The sequence below is a fragment of the Xenopus tropicalis genome, chromosome 1, assembly GCF_000004195.4.
Source record: "Xenopus tropicalis strain Nigerian chromosome 1, UCB_Xtro_10.0, whole genome shotgun sequence".
In the NCBI taxonomy this organism is placed as follows: domain Eukaryota; kingdom Metazoa; phylum Chordata; class Amphibia; order Anura; family Pipidae; genus Xenopus; species Xenopus tropicalis.
The window spans coordinates 92372171-92395777 of record NC_030677.2 but is presented as its reverse complement, the minus strand read 5'-3'; the positions used below and the strand labels follow the sequence as shown (position 1 = coordinate 92395777).

At 40.4% G+C, this 23607-nt stretch overlaps 1 protein-coding gene across 5 annotated transcripts in view; it reads right to left on the bottom strand.

Moving 5' to 3' along the window:
• Positions 1–5335: 5335 nt before the first annotated feature.
• Positions 5336–23607, bottom strand: part of ctxn1 (cortexin 1) — a 57851-nt gene continuing 39579 nt past the window's right edge. For all 5 annotated transcript variants that reach the window (XM_031903743.1, XM_031903752.1, XM_031903735.1 and 2 more), the window contains one exon: positions 5336–9440. In XM_031903743.1, the coding sequence (XP_031759603.1) occupies positions 9129–9440 (312 nt within the window). In that variant the 3' untranslated portion in view covers positions 5336–9128. The remainder of the gene's footprint in view (positions 9441–23607) is intronic.

The following is a 23607-nucleotide window of genomic DNA, read 5'->3' as shown; positions in this document are numbered from 1 at the left end:
CTAACATATTTATTCAATGTCAGAAGAAGACCACTTTTCTTCAGATTTTTTCAACAGGCATGCTTTATTCCTAGCTGATTCAGTTTTATCATGACAGAGAAGATATGTTAAAAAGCATAGTAGTATGATTCCATATTAAAGGGGAACCATCACAAAATTAATAACTGGTAAACATCAAGTTATTAAAATCTCTAAATACAGTGTACTAAAAAGTGTATACAGTTTTTTTTTTTTTTTAAACTCCCATTCCAAGCTGCTTCTCTCCTACCCAGCTTTTAGGCAGCTCTGCATCAGAGTCAAATTCATTTGATTGACAGGTCTACTCCACTCTCATTGGTTGTCAGTGATGTCAATCCAAAACTGTTTAAACCAAGCATTGGTTGCTCTTTAGTGATGTGCGAATTTTTTTTTTTGTTCATGAACTCACACTAGGATTTCCTTTATGAACTCTCAAGCTGAAAGGCCCCTTTGTTCTATCAGTAACCATTTTATCTTATGGTATTATATATTTGTCTTGCCAATATCCACTGTTCTCACTATACTGTATAATGTAGTTAGACTGTCAGTACCCAATGCCTGCAGTGTCAGAAACGCTCAATTTATTATGTTCTTATGTTATGGGTTATTATGGGTTGCCATTTTCATTACAGACACTGTAGTGTATAACTGTGAGTCTCACCCAAACAATGAAACATAATGATTTACAGTCACTTTTTCTAAATTACTAAAGTTTGTTAAAACTTGTGTAGGTCTTGTGAGCCTTTAGTTCTTTATTCCCTGAGACTAGTTAGCTAGTTAGTTTGGGTCCTCATAAAATGGGAGGGGAAGTAGTTCCCTTAGTAAGAAAGGTTTCAAGTTTCCCAAGGTAATAAAAAGGGTAGCCCATGGATGTTCTGTCTCTTTTGGTTCGCCAACTCACTGCAAGAAGTGAGGTGTGCTCCAGAAGGCCTGGGCAGAGGTAAGCCCAGTAGAGAAGAAGCAAGTGTTAGGTCAGAGTTTGTAACAGGTACTGTAGGAGTGAAAGGTTCAGGAGAAGCTAGTGAGCAGCTCAGTACTCCGATGAGGAGACGCTGCCATTATATGGACCCGAGCAGTTAGACTCAGGACAAGATCGATCCTGGAGTAATTCACCTCTGTGGGCTACGTCTAGTGATGGAGATTGGCCACCAAGAGGCAGGCTATACTACCTCTGAATTTGACGAAAGGGACATCTTGTGAGTATTATATGTGTAAAGACCAGTTGTCACTTGTGCTATATTCTTTATCATCAATTGAGCACACTCCACCAAAAGTGATTGTAAAGAAGTTACTCAATAAACCATTTTACCAAGTTATTGTGAGAGTGAATGCTGTGTGCACACATCATTATGGAAACCCTTCCTCCATATCAAGCAAGGGCCCACCCTAGGATATAAAGTCTAATGTGATAAGTGCCAACCAGAAGTTGCTGGTAGTTAGGTCCCTTTCACGGGTCTGGATTATAGCAATACAGAGTAGCAGAGCATTTTACTTTTTACACCTAATGTACCTATTTTACACCTATTACACTTAATATAACTTATCTCCCATTGACATTTTTTTACTGAAATAAAAGGAACTCTCATGTTTTAAGTATAAGCTGCCTAATTTGTCTTAAGATAGCTGTTATATAACAACATAGTAGATAAGGAGGTTTTTTTTTCAACCTTTAAGTTCAACCTTTGTTTTCTAAAGGAAGGTGAAAAAACCCAATCTGAGGCCTCTCCAAATTTCTTCAGAGAGGGGATTCCTTCCTGATTCCAAGAGGGTAATCAGACCAGTCCCTGGATCTACTTTGTTCTTTTTTAATAACCCTGTATTTTTTTTTACTTTATTTTGTATTTTTTTACTATAAAAGGCAGTCAACCTTTATTTTAAACTAGTTAATGTATCTGCTAGTACAACTGCTTAAGAGTTTTCCAGACTTTCACAGCTCTCACTATCCTCAAGTACCCCTATGTTCCTCCCCTCCCCATTATGACTTGAATATTCTTAAATTTAAATGTATAACCCTACATTTGTCAACACTGAGGTGGTGATCAACATTTGATTATTTTCACCACTAAACAACCCACCATAAAGGCTTATACAACATATATGCATGGCCACAAGGGTCCATATAGAGGCACAGTGGAAGTCCTATACACTGTTGATTGCCAAAGTAATAGACAAAATTGGCTGCATACAAAGCAATGAGTTGCTTAAATACCAAATAGATAACATACACGACAATTATATATATTATTGGGTCACATATATTAAAAAAGGTCTTTTCTTAAACTGCAACCCAAACCCCCTTATTAAGGGAACAATAAAGCAACAATAACTTGCTGGTATTGTTTCAATCTTTGGTATGTTTTTAGTGGTAGGACCTAGAGCACACATTGCTTCTTATATGCCCCCTTCTTTGTTCCACTTATCCCTCCCCCCATTCCTCCTTTTTTTCTTCCCTGTACTATGGCCCAAATGTCACTGTTTTTATTTGGGTTAAAATGTTCAAAATCAATAAAAACAATATAAATAAAAGTTGACCCAATACAGAACGCTTTGGTACCCCACTTCTAGTACCATTGACTACCACCCTTTGTACTCAATCTTTTAACCAGTTTTCAATCTATGTAGAAAGCATTACCAAGACCAAGCTCTTAGTGAAGTCATTTGCACATGGAGGAAACTGGCTACAGAATCGGGTAAAGAGGTTGGTTGTAAATGGTACATTCCCTACTTGGAGTAAGGTTCTTAGTGGGGTCCTTCAGGTTTTTCTATTGTTTCCACTTTTATTTAACTTGTTTATTAATAACTTAGGGTTGGTTATTATAAGTAATGTATCAGTGTTTGCAGATGACAAACAACTCTACAGCCTAATTAATTCCATCCATGTAAGATCATACTCCTGGGATGTAAAAATATACAAGCCACTTATACCCTTAATAGGATTGCACTAGGCAAATCCATAACGGAGAAGGACCATTGGAGTCCTTGCAGATAATAAACATTGCTGTAGCCACAAATGCCAGGCAGCATCTGCAAGGGTTAGCAAGGTTTCGAGCTGTATTAAAAGGGGTACAGATTCACGTGAGGAGGGGGTTATTCTTCCCCTTTACAGAGCACTGGTAAGGCCCCATCTCGAATATGTTGTGCAGTCCTAGTCTCTGGTGCTCAAAGGGGATATTATTGAGTTAGAGAGGGTCCAGAAAAGGGCAAATAGGCTGGTAAAGGGTATGGAAAGTCTTCTAAGAAGGAGGTCCAACTTAACTTACTATGTTATTATGTAAGACCGACAGATCTTTAGTTTAGAAAGCAAACATTTATATGGCCTCTGTTCTGTTGGTACTGTTCTGTCCTCACTATGTGTTACCCTGAGGTCTTGTGTAGCTTGACATGCATCTAAACCTTGATGTTTCTACACCTGAGTTGATGCAGCTAAACCTTCCCACAATCCAATAAAAAAGACTGAGATGAAATCTGTTGACTACAGCAACAGCTACAAAATGGAGTATGGGCTCCCCCAATGTAATGGGTCACATGCTGGAAGTATGGTGGTTGAAAATGGTCAAAGATTACACTAAAATGAATTCCATGCAGATAGAGCAAACAGGCAGGAGAGGGAGTTTACCACAAAAGAGTAAAGAAATAACAGATATGACAAAAGTTTATGCTGGGCACATGTCACTCCCCACCTGAACTGACAATAAAGTCAGTAGAGATACTGGTCTGAAGAAATATTTGGTTTCTTCTTGTTTGGAGATCCTAACCTCAACTTGCAGACTCTTCCGTCTTTACTGGGAAATGTTTTGGTAACAAGACCTAATGACCATTCATTTCTTTGCGACTGGCAGTCTTTTACAAGAACAATGTCACCAGTCATAAAGCTGGGTTTGGCAGTCTGCCGTTTGTTCCATGGCTGCAAAGTAGAAATGTATTGTTTTCTCCAGGGTGTTTGCATGAAACTCTACTTGTCTCCACTGATGCTTTTACAAGTCTTTGTTAGTAATTTTTTTTGAGTAAGCAGAGTAGCAGGTGTAAGCAAGAAAGGGTCTTCTGGGTCATTTGAGACAGGAGTAAGAGGTCTGGCATTTATAATAGCTGAGACTTCAGCTATGTATGTGGTTAAAGACTCATGGGTGCAGTTCCAACTTGCAAGAAGATAGGGTTGAGGGTCTTTTGGGCTATGCCAATCATCCTTTCCCAGGCTCCTCCCATGTGAAAAGAGCATAGGCGGAGGGTGACTTTTTTGTTTGGGGAGGCTAAAGATGGGCCATGCATAGACCGAACTAAAGCTAATGTGAGACTTAGTGGATCTGCTGCTGGCATAAAAATAAACCTCCCAACTACCTCTTCCAGGAAAACTGTGCAAAATTGTGCGTGGGAGTGCTTTTTGCGCCCTAAAATGTTTAGGATGTAAAAGTGTTCATACATGCACTTCTGTAAGGGGGTTCTCCATCAATTGGTTTGTTTCCCAGCCATGCAGTCTTATGAAGGCTCCACTGTAACTAACTAGAAATGAACAATGTGCAAAATGTGCAAAAATCAACAACAAAAAAATATATAAACGCACAATTAGCTTTTCCAGGGGAAAAGAGTTAATTTAGGACTGGAGAAAATGTGATAGGGATATTATAGATGACAAAAACTATTTAATTTCAGCTAGTGATTCAGCCTTTAGAACAATGCTACTGTCTGTCAAGAGTGCTGTGCTCTGATTGGAGAAGCCACAAGAGGAAGGATCCAATCAGAGCACAGCTGATTACAACAGAACCGGTGCTTGCATTAATACTGGAAGAATTCCACAATGTTTAAAGTTTCAAAGCAGTGCAGAAACAGAGTAAGTTGTTTTTTTTGTTTTTTTTTTTAAGGTTCCAAGCAGGTTAGGGCAGACTAAGCTTCCCCTAACTTTATTAAAAATCTGGCTATGAATGTATGGCTTTGGCATCCAGCATGATTATAACTTATGTCATCTCTGACCTTGCCCCTTTTGGGGCAGAGAGTGAAAAGGGGACGAGAGAAAGAACAGTGTTGAAATGCCATACTACCACTGCAGTCTATTCAGACTGAGATTCTTGATATTGTTCCCCAGTGGACAAAGCTATTTTATTAATACTGTACAACTAAACCAGTCTGTTTTGTTTGCTTGTGACTTTTTAATCCATGAAGCCAAACAAGTTTTATGAGTTGTAATTCAAAGTTGAGGTTTTGATTGGGCAAAATTATTATGGTAGCAAAATGTCTCAGATAAAGCTATCTGTCAGATCTCTTTGGGGCAGGAAACTTTACATAAACATCAGTTCAAGCTTAATAAACCACTGCCATGCCATTGCTTAATCCAAGTAAACATTTTAATTCACGAATGGTAAATTAAAGTGCACCCCAAAGGTGAGGACAATATAATAATATTGTCAAGGTAGATCAGCAGAGTCTCCTTGACAACAACAACAACAATATCACAAAGAAAAATATAATGAGCATCTGTTCAAGTAATTATGGACCCTTCACTACTACAAAGGGCACAAATGATACAGAGGTTACTATCAAGTATAAATACATTTATTGAACTAGTTTATAAAAGTGGCTAGCCAGCCTACTACAAATACTAAGAATGTTAGGAAATCATTTACAATTATATATGTGGTGCAATAAGTACATTAATTAAATTAGAATAACAGGGTATGTCCATCAAAAATTCATAAATCAGGGCAGATTTCATGTGAAGGGTTGGCTAGAGCAAAACAAATGTCTATTGATAAACACATAAGCACATTGGCCCCTTGCAACCACAATTATGCTGGAATTCTAGGGGGGAAAATGCTGTCTTGTAGAAATAAAACATTGCGCTCAAAATTACCCTTTGCTCACTACACATAATGGAGACTTGGCATGTTTATCAAAATCCAGATATCTGGATCCCTTACAAAAGATCATATAGGTATGTGTAGGGGAGCGAACAGTTTATTACAGTATGTATTTATTATCCATCACTTATATAGAATCAAGACATTTTACACATTGCTTTACAGAGATTATCTATCTTTCACATATGTCCCTGCCCACGTGGAGCTTACAATCTAAGGTTTTTAATATATTTACACACACAAACTAAGGGTTAGTTTTATCAGGAGCCAATTAACCTGTCTGTATGTTTTTGGAGTGTGGGAGAAAATCAGAGAACCGGGTGAAAACCCACACATACAAACTCCTTGCAGAGAGTGCCCAAGCCAAAATTAAACTCAGGATCCCAGAGCACCATGCTGCACTTTAACCACCTTATGGTTTTGTTAATAGATTTGAGATATCACAAGAGCTACAAGCCTTTATTCGATACCAGCAATATAATTTAGGTGCCTCTATCTTTGCCACTCAATCGAGACCAAAAAAAGGTAGTTAACACCTACTTAGATGGGTGTGTCATGCTAATATCCATGCTATCAATCTCCAGCTTCCCCAGACTCCACCATCAGCTCAAGGGCAGCCACATTTATCTCAAAACAAATCACTGTTTTTGCCTATGCCTACTCTGACAGTCCAAGATGGTTGCTCCTTATCTTTCAGCTTGTTTTATTATCATTAATATTATCAACACATATTTATAAAGTGCTAATATATTCTGAAGTGCTGTACAATAAATGGGTTTATAAATTAAACATACAAAATTCCACAGTATACAACATGCTGATGTTTTACATGGTTATGCAAAAATGATTGCACTAAACATTAAAAGGACCCAAAGAATTATATTTGCTACACATTTCAGTTTCCTGAGGTGAATATACTCTCAAACTTCACATATTGTAGAGTAGGGCTATGATGTGCCAATTGCTAATTGGGAAATCATAGCATCAGTCTTTAAGAATCCTACCTGGTTTTCCAAATTTTCCAGGCAGGCAGTTTTAAACTGGACAGCCCTACCAAATACCGGGCAAGATGGCAACCCTACTTCAATACTTAATCTCTACCTACAGAAAGACACCTTTTTCTATTTTGCAACTGTGAAGTAAAAAAATTATAGGTACTTCAAAACTTCCTGCCACTTTAACTGGGGATCCCTCCCTAACTCAAAAGTCCTCCACATATACCACTTAATGGTTAATTACTTAATAGCTCTAAACAATAAGAACAGACTGCCGATCAATAGAAATAACACCAGATACATAGAAATAAACATTATGTAGAGGAGTTAATCAACATTAATCAAATATGTATTCCTCACCCTTACAAACTGGTTTATAGTTGAGTCATATGGGCGCCCTATAAATATTTTAAAACTAAAAATAGTGTGTGTCAATGATATGAATAAAACATAATTTTACCTTTTAAGGAAGAGAGCTTTGTGTTAGCTTTTCTGTTATGTCCTGTCTTTTGAAATGTTATTTAAACTTCAGCTAAAAGTACCAAATCATAGTAGGCTTAAATTGTACCGTGACTGACATATATTTGCATGTATCAGACAAGATCACTGTCCTGATAATATGAAAAACATACATATATGTATGTCAAATATTAGGCTTTCCTCATTATTACTCGGCTATTATGTAGTACAGCCATCTATATGAAAGTATGTAAAATATATTATGCCTATGCTGTCTTGTGGAGCAAAAATGGGCATGGTTTTGCATCCATAATTACAATACAGAAAATATTTAATTCACAATCATTGGAATTACTGAACCTACCATAGCAGTATCTGCTGTGAAGTGCAAAGTGTAACAAGCAAGGGAGTAGCAAAGGGTAGCACGGGAACTCTGTACGTCACATGTGCCATTGATCATCCATTAAGTACAGTGTTCCTAGTAGCTTTAGTGGATACAGTGAAATTACTTTGCGCCTGCTGAATAGTGCATACATAGAAGGCATATAAAGACACTCCACACCAGGCCTGTCTGACTCACATATGATGTTCTTGCACTTTAACTGAAATTTTGAGTGGAATTTTGTATCAGTACATATGCACAACTTGTGTATAGCAGCAGGAACATTGTTTTGTTGAGCACAGAAAACAGTAGGAGCTCAATTATTAACACTAGGCAAATTTGTACCTGTGCAATAACCAATTAAATGTTTGCTTTCATTGTTCAATATGACTTAATGGCCATGTGCAAATTTGCCCAGCATTTTTAATTGAGCCTCATTATGTATTGCAATTTTTCCACTTTGCACAATCCCTGTTAACAAATAAGTCCTTACGATTAAGTTAAAAAAAAAATCACTAAGATCATAGAGTGATTATTTTAAGAAAATGGCCAGTAATACAAAGTAAATAGAAGGAGGAGGGGTAAGGGAATTCAGTACACAAATACAGACAGTTGTCCTGAGTAGAAAAACCATGACACTATGGTAGTAGTTTACAAATAAAAAATAAAAGTTTATGGCAAATAATTAATGGGAAAGGTATAAGGTACAATGGTAAAACAGATATTTATACTTTGGTCACCTGGTATGCCAGATAAATGGCCATATGGAAATTCTGGCTTGGAATGTTATAGTTAAAGGCAACAATATTATATTAACAATGAGAACTTTCATTGTATCATTGTAAGGCTATCTATTGGCTTTTGGTCAGCAGATTAGACTGGGTCTGTTAATATATTTTTTGCTGTCACCTATGATATCACTATGTGATAGTAGATAAGGACAAGTTCAATTTATGAGTACTAATGTTTATCATTAGTACAATTTAGGATGCAGTGTAAAGCTTTCCGAAATCAGACGATATTTACAAGTCTCATGCTATGCACAAAGTACTACCTTAAAACAAAAATGAGAGGCTTTACCTCTCATTCAAGGAATCATATGCAGAGACATACAAATCACTCCTTCATATCCCTGGGGCCACCTACGCATACAGAACTTCTGGTTTAATAGCACAAATACAGCCTAATTATTCAGAGCCATATATCCAAATTTGCAGACAACCTGTTTCAACCTTGCTAGATTTCAACAGTGCAAGATATAGGAATATGGCACCTGAGGGGGTAGGATTTGGAAAGCAGCAAAGTGGAGACTTAATTCGGATTAGGGTGAGAAGGAATTTTCTCACACTAACCGGATTCACTTCTCTGCTACAATTAGAATGTAACAGAAAATGGCAGTTGTTATTTATTATTTAATCTGATAATTTATACTAAGGCATAGTCAAATTGGCCTCTTTCCAGCCCCTCTTTGTGGTCAGTCCATGAAGAAGCTGGCATTCTACTGTAAGGGTCTAGTAGTATTCGAAAGCAGCGAACCATGAGAATAACCAAGAAGACCAGCAAGAAAATTACAAAGGCAAACACTGTCTTCTGCTCAGCATCCATTCCAGTAGAACTGGGTCGGTGGTCCAGTAGGGTGGGAGATAACAGCATTTCAAAATCTGTAGGTGATTCTTCATCCATAGCAGCAGCATAATAATGCAACCCCTTGGGATTTAAAGTATCGGGGTAAGGCATCTACAGCGCATGAAAGAAAACAAATAAAGGTTCAGTTAAACTATAACTGGTTTTATAACATTTCAAAATAAACTTTTAGCAATCACCTCCAGATTCATATGTTGCAAGGGTTCAAGTTGCTAAAATAAGAAGTCTCCTATTCTTGATTATTTTGCCACTTGCAGCACCACTTCTTTATTTTACCACTTTAAAAGAGCTAACACACATACATAATTTACTTATAAATATATTTCTACATATACACAATTGGGCAACTTAAAATTAGCATAATAAGAGAGTCAATTTTTTATAGATTTTGACTGATCCTTTTATTCCTTATTGTGTGCACTGTTATTAGGCTCTATTCATTTTTGATTTTTGAACTAGCAGCTCAGTAAGTATTTTTTATTAAAAAAATAATCACGAGTGCAGAGTGGTGATTTAAACTTCAAGCTGTGATATAAAAAAAAAGTTGGTTCCACAGAATTAACTTTAACCCCCCTGTGTCTAGTTTAAAATCTCTTCCAACCATCTAGCCCATACATATCAAACACAAGGCCCGCGGGCCAAATCCGGCCCGCCAGGCCTTGCAATGTGGCCCGCACCGCGCTGTCATCACTGCACGCGCAAAAACATACCTTCTTCGTCAGCGCCAGCGGCTCCTTCTCTCTTATGCCGCGGCAACAGGCCCTTTTATAAGGTTGCACCCGTGCGTATGACGTCACACATCAGCGACGAGGCGCAACCTTATAGTAGTGCCTGTTGCCGCGGCATAAGAGAGAAGGAGCCGCCGACATCACTGGTCTGTTGGGGGTACTTTCTGTGGGGGCAATTGGGGGCTCTGTGTGTGCGGGCTGGCTACTGTCTATGGGAGGTACTGTGTATGATGAGGCAATTGGGGGTACTTATTTTTGGGGGCACTGTTTATGGGGGCAATTGGGGGTACTTTGTATGGGGGTTCAGTAAACCATTCGGCCCGCGATTTAGGCTGGATTTTAGATTTTGGCCCCTTCTCTGATTGAGTTCGACACCCCTGATCTAGCCATCTTCTTTCTTAAAAACAGCTGTATCATCATCATTGAGGTGCAGCCCAATTCTACAAACCCCCCCCAAAAAACAAATCAGTCCTTCCAGTGTCAACCTCTCAACCAAGCATTAATCTCCTTAAGGTCTTACTAATGTAGCACAAAGATAAAATCTGAATTACCTATTTTTTTTTTTTTTTTTTTTTAACATCATAACCTTTATTGATCATTTATCATATAATACATGGACTTCTTTTGTTACACATCAGAGTTAGGAACTTTGAAGCATTTGTTACAGTTTTCTCAAAATGCATAGAATCAGCATTGTACATATATATGTCGGCTTACCGGTTGAAACAATTTATATACCAGGTAAAAAAGTAAAAAGTAAAAGTAATACTAAAACAATTAAGTTAACATAGCATAACGTAACATATGGTAAAGTAGGTGACAAGAGTTGTTACCTAACAGTATAGCAGGCAAATCCAGGGGTGTGAGGTTTGTCATGGGCGTACGGTGGGTAGGGTGTGTTAGCTGTCGCTCATACAGTAATGGGGCTTTGGCTTTCTTAGGTTAATATCTAGGGGAGGGGCCAGGAGCCCCATATTTTGTCAAACTTCTCGGGGGCTGCTCATTTTGTGTATAGGTATTGCATACAGTCTGTATATTTCTGCATTTGGTCTAGCCATGTTTGGTGGGTTGGGGGGGTTCACATCTTTCCACAGGTATGTTATGCATCTACGGGCTTGGAAGAGGCCCTGTCATATAACCGTTAGCTGGTATTTGTTACCGAGGGAATCATCACATTCTCCTAGTATGGCTAGTTCTGGGGAAGGCTGGAGTTGCATGTTTGTTGTTTCTGCTATTGTGGCAAATACTTTTCTATAGTATAATTGCAGCTTATTGCATTCCCACATCATGTATATAAAGGTACCTGGGGCTAGGCCGCATCTAGTACAATTAGGGGATATTTGCGGGTTCATCCTATGCAGCCTTAGTGGGGTAAAGTATGCCCTGTGAAGGATAAGCTTCTGAATCATTTTGTGGTTAGCATTGGGGGAAACGAACCCGGGTGCCTCCAAGGCGTCCAACCAGGGCCGGGCCAAGGTATTTTGGCACCCTAGGCAAGAGCTTCAATCAGCGCCCCCCCCTCCTGATTGCCCCCATGTACCTGTGCCAGGCTGCCAGCAGCCTTTTTATTGCCCCATGTTCCTGTGCCAGCAGCCATCATATTGCCCCCATGTACTGGTTCCAGCTGCCATCATAAAGCCACTATGTACCTGTGCCAGCAGCCATTACATTGCTCCATGTATTTGTGCCAACAGCCATCATATTGCCCCCATGTATTGGTGCCAACAGCCATTGCCACCATGTACCTGTGCCAGTGGCCACCATATTGCCCCCCATCTGTACTTGTGCCAGCAGCAGCCAATCCCTCATATTGCCCCCAAGCCCCCAATCTGTACCTGTGCCAGCAGCCATCATATTGCTCCATGCCCCCAATCTGAACTTGTGCCACAGCCATCATATTGCCCCCAAGCCCCCAATCTGAACCTGTGCCAGAAGCAGAAAATCCCTCTCATTGCCACCAAGTCCCCAATCTCTACCTGTGCCAGCAGCCAGCAACAAGCTTCAGAACTTTCCACACTTTGCAACGTGCCAGCTCTCTCTGTTTGAATGATGCTGTACGCGCGCTACCCTCTTCTGCGCATGCGTCACAGCGCCAGCGCAATAAGAGGAGAGCGCGTCAGGTTATTAAGGTACTTGCCGGCAAAGAGAGGGTGGGGGTGCGCTCCTGGGTCCCGGCTAACGAGTATAGTGAACAGCATACATGCCAGAGAGGGTTGGGGAGGGCGGTTTTGGAAGGCCAAGGCTACCAAGGAAACTAGTTTTAATAAATAAATAAAAAAAATCCTTTTAAAATGCGCCCCCCAGTGATTGCGCCCTAGGCAGGCACCTACTCTGCCTACCCCTAGTTCCGGCCCTGCGTCCAACCATTCATCATCAGTTAATGCGGGGATATCAGTTTGCCATGCCCTGAAGAGGCCGGCATTGGTCTTTTCATATTTGCAGAATCTTAATGTACAATATAGAGTGGATATCACGTGCTGGTTTGTTTGTACCTCAAGTATTCTGCAAAAAGGTGATTTTCCCACCTTAAAGGGGTCTGACTGGTAGGCATGTTGTAATTGCCTATATGTTAACCATTGGGTACTGGGGATTTCGTATTCCCTTTGAAGTCTGTCAAAGGGTTTAAGGGAGTTGTTTTGCACCAAATGTTGTAGTAGTTGTACCCCTTTGTTGTTAAATATCCGCCCTGCCTCTATGTGGGTAAATTCATTAAGTGCTCAGTTGTTCCATATGGGTGTGTCTGAGTGTTTAGCCTGGTGTGTGCATACTGCTTCAGCTGTATCTTCTCCTGTAGGGGCCCAATTTTCCAGCCTACTATGTCTGGGTCACTTCACTGATTGCTATAGCAAACAGGAACGGGGATAGGGGGCATCCCTGCCGTGTTCCCCGAGTCATGCTGAAATGTGGAGAAGGTATTCCATTGACAGTTACTGAGGCCGAGGGGTTAGAGTATAACAATTTGGTAAGGGCCAGGTAGTGGGACCCAAAGCCCATTTCTGCCATAAAAAGGGCCATTATACAGTATCAAAGGCCTTGGCAATGTCCCGTGATGTTGTGGTCTATGGCAAGGTTGGTATACAGTCTCCTCAGGTTAATTGCTGTACTCTTGTGGGGCATGAAGCCTGTTTGATCTGGGGCTATGAGGCTGTCTATGACCTGTTGGAGGTGTCTAGCTAGTATTTTCTGGGCTCATGATAGCCGCAGGTAGAAGCGAGGGGATGGGGATTTGATGCACTTGTCTAAGAATGGAAGCGGCTTCTGATAGCCGGTGGCAGCACTGAGAAGGGGTGTCTGGGGGAAGGTGGCTGTTAGCTTTGTAGAGGTATGCGTCGGGGCAGCGATTAAATATACATGGGAGTGGGCTGTGACTTTGATTGATCGGCATATTAAGGCCGTATTCAGCACAGGGGTGGTGGATGCTGTTAGGAGTTTGGGTTTGCTCAAACGAGCACTTTTGGCCTCAGATCTGAAAAGCAGTCTGGCAGGAGTATAACAGTGTGAATGCTGTCCCGGTACCCTCCCTAAGTATTTCTTGATATATTTATTTGAATTGATTGCTGGACTATCGCATTTATTCCGCTGTATGTGCCTATGAGGCTTCCTTTGTCCGCTGTCCCTCATTTCCCCTCTATGTGTATATGTGTGTGTTTTTAGATACAGTTATTTTTTGGAGTATCAATGAACAGATTTATAGCTTGAATTACCACTTTTGCCAATCCATTCCCCCCCCTGCTTTGTAATTAAACATGTGATTAAATGTAACTGGTTTTATATGTAAAATAAAAGTTATATTTTAATCCAAACAGAGAACGCACAAAATCTATTTCTTAGTTTGTTTAGCTAGTATTTCCGCCAGTATTTTGATGTCACAGTTTAGGAGCGATATTGGTCTATAACATCCGCACTCCAGCAGGTCTTTTCCCGGTTTTGGCAGGACTATTATTGAGGCTTCTCTCATTGAGGGGGGAAATTCCCCTCTGGTTAAGGCTGTTGTGTAGACTTGTAGCAGCTGTGGGGCAAGTGTGTTTTGTATATCTCTATGGGTAAGCCATCCTTCCCTGGTGATTTCCCACTGGAGAATGTTGTAATGGCCTCTAGTATTTCAGTTACTGTGATATCAGCCTCTAGCATACCTTTCTGTTCCATTTTTAATGTAGGTAATTGGATTTGGTCTAGGTAGTGATTTAGCTGGTGTTCTTGAGTATTTAGTTGTGTTTGATATAGCTGTTCCTAGAAGGTTACAAATATAGTCCAAAGAACCCGGAGAGTACCATTATGTGCAGTGAAGCAGTGTAGTTTTATTGAGACATCTTGTAGCACAACATGTTTCGGCTCACCAGCCTTCCTCAGGTGCATATAAAAGTGACCATAGCAACATACATATATACCCTATCCCACACCAACAAGTGTCACCAGCTCCACAGTGTGGCCAGGTGCATAGGTATTCAAGACAAAGATTTGTACTGCCATCTAGTGGCCTACAACTAAAAGTAACACCTTAGAAGTAAATTATGTTTCTTAACCTAGTTACAGTTCAGCAACAGTGTATCATGTATTGGAAACAATATATTATAAGTTAGTCAATACTCAATTTTCACAATAGGTTATACAAGGGAAAGGAGCCTCTCCTACCAGACTGCTGTATGGTAGAAGGATAGTCCTGTTCTGAAAGTAGTCCAAAGTTCACAAATTCAATGCTGTAAAAATGAAAATCACATTGTTATAGGAAGCATTTGAAACTCAAGGCCTCATTCATTCCTAATGGCTCCAATGTATCCATCAAATGTATCCATTTCGCCTCGGTTTGTAAAAGCAAGCGTGTTCTATCTCCTCCCCTTCTAGGGACTGTTACTTCTTCCAGGACCATCCAGCGTAAGGATGCCGGTGTATGCTTGTGCAAATGAAAATGTTTCCCCACAGGTGTTTGTGTTTTCTTTTTTTCGGGGTCAAAAATGGTTATGGAATATTTATGTTCCCTAATACGTGTTTTTACCGGTCTGGCAGTCTGACCTACGTACATCTTACCACATGGGCACTTTAATGCATATATCACTGATTCTGAATTACAGGTGTGGTAACCTTTTATGGGGATTTTGTGCCCTTTATGCGGGTGTGTGACAAAGTCACCTTTGATAATAGAATTACAACTGCCACATCCTAGGCAGGGGAAGGTACCATGTTTGGGAGGGCCAAAAAAACGAGTCCGTGTCTCATTACCCTGAAGGTCTGCTTTCACCAATTTGTCAGCTAGATTGTTACCCCTTTTATATGAGAATAATGGTGGTGCTTTGCAGTGCCTACTTAACGTTGAATCTTTTTGTACAATAGACCAGTGGTGTAGGACTAGTTTCTCAAGTTTTTTGCTCAGGGGACCATATTGGCTGACAAATGGAATGCGTGGTAGTGATGGGGTATTGTCTTTTTTCTTTTTAAGAAGACTGTTTCTATCAATTTTTAGTACCTCATCTCTCAGTTTGTACAGCATTCCCTTATCATATCCTTTCTCTGCAAACTTGTTTATAAGTTTATTTGCACTTTGTAGGTACCTTACATCATCTGATGCAATGCGTCTTATGCGTAAAAACTGCCCTTTGGGTATCCCCTTAATAGTATTTGGTGTATGATAACTATCTGGTCTAAGGATGTTGTTTCTCTCTGTAGGTTTGGAGAAAAGGTCAGTTACAATATGCCCGTCTTTGTTAAATACCTGCACATCAAGGTAGTGTATAGTATCAGCACTATATTCTGCTGTAAATTTGATCGAGTTATGCTGGGAATTAATGTATTTGAGAAAATCCTGTAGTTTTGATTCCCCTGATTTCCAGATTATGAAGATGTCATCCACATATCTGAAATAGCAGTGTATGGATTCCTTATACATTGGATTCTGAAGTATGAGTTTATTTTCCAGGTAATCCATAAAGATATTGGCATAACTGGGTGCCAGATTACTACCCATAGCCGTACCTTGTATTTGAATATAAAATTCCTTTTCAAACCGGAAGTAGTTGTATTTGAGCACAAGAGATAATAATTCCATGAGGAAGTAAATCATGGAGTGTGGTGTATTACTATTAAGTAGTGCCTCCTCCACAAACTGTATACCTTCCTCATGTGGTATGGATGTGTATAGTGATTGTACGTCTATACTGCATAGGAGCCAGTCAGGGAAAATCTGTCCTATATCCTGCAATTTGCAAAGAAAATCAGTAGTGTCACATAGGCACTGTGGTATGCATTTCACAATCTCCTGTAGGTATACATCCACAAATTGTGACAACGGTTGTAGGACAGAGCCTACCCCTGATACAATTGGGCGCCCTGGAGGATGTTCCAAATTTTTATGTATCTTAGGCAAGAGATAGAGGACCGGTATTCGCGGATGGGCAACTGTAAGGAACTCCATAGTTTTTTTAATAATAGTTCCTGCTTCAAAGGCAGAACTGATACAAAAATCAACCTTACGCTTGATGTCCCAAGTGGGGTCACTCTGTACATGTTTGTAATGTTCTACATTATTGAGTTGTGAGAGTGCCTCAGATATATAAGCTTCTCTATTTAGAATAACAGTAGCACCACCTTTATCGGCCTTCTTGATTACTATGTCTTTGTTATTTTGTAGTGATTGTATTGCCTCTCTATCCGTTTTAGTAAGATTGTGTCTGAATTGCTTATGGTTAGATTTTTCCCACAACATTTCAGCTTCATGCGTAACAATACGTTCAAATATTGACAATGCTTCATTGGTGACATCTGGTATGTAATTACTCTTTGGTTTCAGTTTAACACTTAGGTCATGGCAAGTACTTAATTTTTTATCCTCGGGGAAGCACATTTTTAGTTTCACCCTACGTATAAACTTAAAGAAATCTACCTTCCAAGAAAAGAAGTTAGGGCTCTGTGTTGGAATAAAGCCTAAACCCTTGTTCACAATGTTATGTTCAGCTGGTGTTAAAGTGTAGTCAGATAAATTCACACATAAATCGGTTACCTCAGACCCAGTCACGGTCTGTAAAATTGTCTCTGAGTCGGTGTCCGATTTGAGCGACGCTGTACTCGTCCTGTGCCTTCTCCTTCGGATACGTTTCTTCCTGCCGTTTCTTCGTGGGCTCCTCTGCGTCCACCGCCAGTCCTCTGGCGTCGTTCCTGGCCAAAAAAACGCTGCCTGTATTGGGGATTCAGATACTCCCGCTCACTCAGTGTGCCTTCCGAGTCGCTGCTGGTTAGAGGTCTCGCCGCGTCACTTCCTGTGCGCCCCACTCGATCCACTCTGTAGCCTGCACGGTGTTCCAGCGAGTCGGGTCTCCTTTCGCGACGCTGCCCTGCGGTGTCCAGTCTGTGCTGCTCTCTGCGTTGTCCCAATATTCCAGTTCTCCTCTCTCGCAACTGTCTGGGGGGATCAGCCTGCCATTGGTATACTCTGCCTGTCGCGTAATCCTTGGTATCTCGTTCAAATTTCTGCAATTTGCGAGTAAGGATCTCTTTTCTTAGTTTTGCTAATGTGTTATTAACATCCTGTATACATTTGTTTATTCGGATGCAGAAATTGAAAGGATTATATCTTCAGTTGAAACACTTTCTTTCAGCAAACCTGAAGGGGATATTGACTTTTACAATAAATTACTGAATTTAACACGTAAAGAATTGAACTTTCTTCTGCACAGCTCAACACTAATTGAGTATATAAAGGTGAAATGAATTCCAAGGGGACTGAGAACAGGAGTACAACCCTTACATTGCATTGAAAATAAAGAGTTCTTGGAGAAATGGGAAGGCATTTGGAATAAAGCAAGTCTTGATGCTATGGTCCTTACGGTTGAGTATTTACAGCCTGAAATTAATAAAGTACATGAAGAAATAATAGACATCAAAACTCAACTTAAAACTGCTTTACCAACTGAATATGAAAATACAATACAGGATGTTAATAACACATTAGCAAAACTAAGAAAAGAGATCCTTACTCGCAAATTGCAGAAATTTGAACGAGATACCAAGGATTACGCAACAGGCAGAGTATACCAATGGCAGGCTGATCCCCCCAGACAGTTGCGAGAGAGGAGAACTGGAATATTGGGACAACGCAGAGAGCAGCACAGACTGGACACCGCAGGGCAGCGTCGCGAAAGGAGACCCGACTCGCTGGAACACCGTGCAGGCTACAGAGTGGATCGAGTGGGGCGCACAGGAAGTGACGCGGCGAGACCTCTAACCAGCAGCGACTCGGAAGGCACACTGAGTGAGCGGGAGTATCTGAATCCCCAATACAGGCAGCGTTTTTTTGGCCAGGAACGACGCCAGAGGACTGGCGGTGGACGCAGAGGAGCCCACGAGGAAACGGCAGGAAGAAACGTATCCGAAGGAGAAGGCACAGGACGAGTACAGCGTCGCTCAAATCGGACACCGACTCAGAGACAATTTTACAGACCGTGACTGGGTCTGAGGTAACCGATTTATGTGTGAATTTATCTGACTACACTTTAACACCAGCTGAACATAACATTGTGAACAAGGGTTTAGGCTTTATTCCAACACAGAGCCCTAACTTCTTTTCTTGGAAGGTAGATTTCTTTAAGTTTATACGTAGGGTGAAACTAAAAATGTGCTTCCCCGAGGATAAAAAATTAAGTACTTGCCATGACCTAAGTGTTAAACTGAAACCAAAGAGTAATTACATACCAGATGTCACCAATGAAGCATTGTCAATATTTGAACGTATTGTTACGCATGAAGCTGAAATGTTGTGGGAAAAATCTAACCATAAGCAATTCAGACACAATCTTACTAAAACGGATATAGAGGCAATACAATCACTACAAAATAACAAAGACATAGTAATCAAGAAGGCCGATAAAGGTGGTGCTACTGTTATTCTAAATAGAGAAGCTTATATATCTGAGGCACTCTCACAACTCAATAATGTAGAACATTACAAACATGTACAGAGTGACCCCACTTGGGACATCAAGCGTAAGGTTGATTTTTGTATCAGTTCTGCCTTTGAAGCAGGAACTATTATTAAAAAAACTATGGAGTTCCTTACAGTTGCCCATCCGCGAATACCGGTCCTCTATCTCTTGCCTAAGATACATAAAAATTTGGAACATCCTCCAGGGCGCCCAATTGTATCAGGGGTAGGCTCTGTCCTACAACCGTTGTCACAATTTGTGGATGTATACCTACAGGAGATTGTGAAATGCATACCACAGTGCCTATGTGACACTACTGATTTTCTTTGCAAATTGCAGGATATAGGACAGATTTTCCCTGACTGGCTCCTATGCAGTATAGACGTACAATCACTATACACATCCATACCACATGAGGAAGGTATACAGTTTGTGGAGGAGGCACTACTTAATAGTAATACACCACACTCCATGATTTACTTCCTCATGGAATTATTATCTCTTGTGCTCAAATACAACTACTTCCGGTTTGAAAAGGAATTTTATATTCAAATACAAGGTACGGCTATGGGTAGTAATCTGGCACCCAGTTATGCCAATATCTTTATGGATTACCTGGAAAATAAACTCATACTTCAGAATCCAATGTATAAGGAATCCATACACTGCTATTTCAGATATGTGGATGACATCTTCATAATCTGGAAATCAGGGGAATCAAAACTACAGGATTTTCTCAAATACATTAATTCCCAGCATAACTCGATCAAATTTACAGCAGAATATAGTGCTGATACTATACACTACCTTGATGTGCAGGTATTTAACAAAGACGGGCATATTGTAACTGACCTTTTCTCCAAACCTACAGAGAGAAACAACATCCTTAGACCAGATAGTTATCATACACCAAATACTATTAAGGGGATACCCAAAGGGCAGTTTTTACGCATAAGACGCATTGCATCAGATGATGTAAGGTACCTACAAAGTGCAAATAAACTTATAAACAAGTTTGCAGAGAAAGGATATGATAAGGGAATGCTGTACAAACTGAGAGATGAGGTACTAAAAATTGATAGAAACAGTCTTCTTAAAAAGAAAAAAGACAATACCCCATCACTACCACGCATTCCATTTGTCAGCCAATATGGTCCCCTGAGCAAAAAACTTGAGAAACTAGTCCTACACCACTGGTCTATTGTACAAAAAGATTCAACGTTAAGTAGGCACTGCAAAGCACCACCATTATTCTCATATAAAAGGGGTAACAATCTAGCTGACAAATTGGTGAAAGCAGACCTTCAGGGTAATGAGACACGGACTCGGTTTTTTGGCCCTCCCAAACATGGTACCTTCCCCTGCCTAGGATGTGGCAGTTGTAATTCTATTATCAAAGGTGACTTTGTCACACACCCGCATAAAGGGCACAAAATCCCCATAAAAGGTTACCACACCTGTAATTCAGAATCAGTGATATATGCATTAAAGTGCCCATGTGGTAAGATGTACGTAGGTCAGACTGCCAGACCGGTAAAAACACGTATTAGGGAACATAAATATTCCATAACCATTTTTGACCCCGAAAAAAAGAAAACACAAACACCTGTGGGGAAACATTTTCATTTGCACAAGCATACACCGGCATCCTTACGCTGGATGGTCCTGGAAGAAGTAACAGTCCCTAGAAGGGGAGGAGATAGAACACGCTTGCTTTTACAAACCGAGGCGAAATGGATACATTTGATGGATACATTGGAGCCATTAGGAATGAATGAGGCCTTGAGTTTCAAATGCTTCCTATAACAATGTGATTTTCATTTTTACAGCATTGAATTTGTGAACTTTGGACTACTTTCAGAACAGGACTATCCTTCTACCATACAGCAGTCTGGTAGGAGAGGCTCCTTTCCCTTGTATAACCTATTGTGAAAATTGAGTATTGACTAACTTATAATATATTGTTTCCAATACATGATACACTGTTGCTGAACTGTAACTAGGTTAAGAAACATAATTTACTTCTAAGGTGTTACTTTTAGTTGTAGGCCACTAGATGGCAGTACAAATCTTTGTCTTGAATACCTATGCACCTGGCCACACTGTGGAGCTGGTGACACTTGTTGGTGTGGGATAGGGTATATATGTATGTTGCTATGGTCACTTTTATATGCACCTGAGGAAGGCTGGTGAGCCGAAACATGTTGTGCTACAAGATGTCTCAATAAAACTACACTGCTTCACTGCACATAATGGTACTCTCCGGGTTCTTTGGACTATATTTGTAAGCTACACAGCCAGCACGAGGGCTGCTACCTGTTGAGGAGTACTCACTGAGTAAAACTTGAAACCACGGTAGGACCTTTATATTTCCTGTTCCTAGAAGGTCCCAAATACCATGCTGATGGCTCTGGGGTCCTCTATAGTTTGGCCCGAGGTGTTCCTAATTGATGGTATTATTGGAGGGGAGGTTTCGGTTTTGGCAAAGTGTGCAAGCATTTTCCCCGTCCTGGCGCCCTGTTCAAATATGTTGTACTTGAGGAATAAGTGTTGTTTTTTGGTTTTAACTTCTAGGAATTTTTGGTACTCTTCCTGTGCCTTTTGTAGGTCTAGGTGTGTGTGGGGAGTAGGGTTTGCGATCACTGCCTGTTCAGTTTGCGTAATCTTTTTTTTTGTGTCTGTTGTGTCTGTTGCCCTTGTCATTTTCTCTTGTATACTGTCACCATATAACCGTATGCATAGATAAAGGTAAAACTTGTCAAAACATATAGTAAACCCAACTTCCCTTCCATCCCCATGCCCCCATTTCAAAACTTTAGAGGCTACTTTTCCCGAAACCATAACTTGTATCAGGGTAGAACTAACCCTTAACCAGAGTGTCCACCCAAGATAGGGGTAGTGGGTGTTAGCTCCTGGGCCGTGTTACCCTTCCGATTTGGTGTTGGAGGTGGTGTGGGCAGTCTACAGCCTTCATATGTGTAGGTAGCTGGTGCCCATCTCGATGCCGATGACCAGTCCGGTAGTGTTACAATCCGCCATGTAGGTGTTTCTTCCTTGTCTCAGGACTGAGCAGAGGTGCAGGTGTTTGTAGGTGAGATGCGTCAAGCAGGCTGTAGTAAGTCTATGTGTCCAGTATTGCTTACTGTTACACTAAGGGGCACATTTACTAACCCACGAACGGGCCTTTGATGCGTCCGAATGCGTTTTTTTCGTAATGATCGGTATTTTGCGATTTTTTCGGAAAATTGTTGCGACTTTTTCGTTACCAATACGATTTGCGCGAAAAAACGTGAGTTTTTCGTAGCCATTCCGAAAGTTGCGCAAAATCTGGCGATTTTTTCGTAGTGTTAAAACTTGCGCGAAACGTTGCGCCTTTTAAGTATTAACACTACGAAAAAGGCGCAACCTTTCGCGCAAGTTTTAACGATACGAAAAAAATCGCCAGATTTTACACAACTTTCGGAGTGGCTGCGAAAAACTCGCGTTTTTTCGCGCAAATCGTATTGGTAACGAAAAAGTCGCGATAATTTCCGAAAAGTCGTAAAGGCGTCGAAAAAATCGCAAAAAATACGAAAAAGTCGCAAAATGTTCGTTTTCCAATCGGAATTTTTCCAATTCGGTTGGAATTCGTGTCTTAGTAAATCAGCCCCTAAGAGTGGTGGTAATACTCGCTTTTCCAGTGGTCTTCTATGGCTGTTGTGGTGTAGGTGCGTTTATACATTACTGTCCCAGTGAGTCCAGGCAGTTGCAGGGATTCAAAGAACTTGAGGCCCATGGTAGTTTGCGCTCGGAGTTTTCCCCCCTCTGTGTGGCCCCCCACCTGTCTGGCTGCTTTGATGGCTTACCTTTGTGTAAGATTTAAATGGTATAAGTACTGAGATTAACTGGGCCCCTGCATTGCTCACACCTCAGATTCAGGCTGTAAACCCCCTGTATTGTTTAAAAATGTAATCCCCTGTTGTTCACACCTTTTAATACCTGCATTGTTCACCCTCTGCATTGTTCACACCTCAGGCTCAGACTGTAAACCCCATATTGTTCACCTGTTCACACCTCAGACACCCACAAATAAACCCTTCACACTACAAAAAGAACATATACTGAGGTGGTACTGCAATTAAAAAGTTTTTTAATATATAGTTATTGTGTTTTGTATTGTGTAGGAGCAGTGCCAGCATTGTGTCACTGTATGCTGCCTGTGTGTGCCATACTCTGCCTGCCCTATGCTGCCTGTGTGTAAAGTAATAATTTCCAACCTATTTCTACCGTAAATCTTTATTACTGTTTTTTAAATGAAGATATGGTATTAATTTTAGGGATCTCAAGAATCAGATGGTATAGCTATACAGGTCAAATAGCTGAAAGCCAGTCCCAAAACATGTTAAAGGAATAAAAATAGCATTTCAAGAACACTTCATCACAACATTTTCTACGTACCATTATGAAATCGGGAGAGGTTGGAAGCACAATTTAACTTTTAATGGAAAGAGTCAAAAACAATGACATGTAGTATTCAATACCATACAATGTATGTTGCCTTTAGTGATGGGTGTATCTGTCCTATTTTGCTTTGCCAAGAAATTCACCAAACTGCTGAAAGAATTGTGAAACATTGTAAAAAAT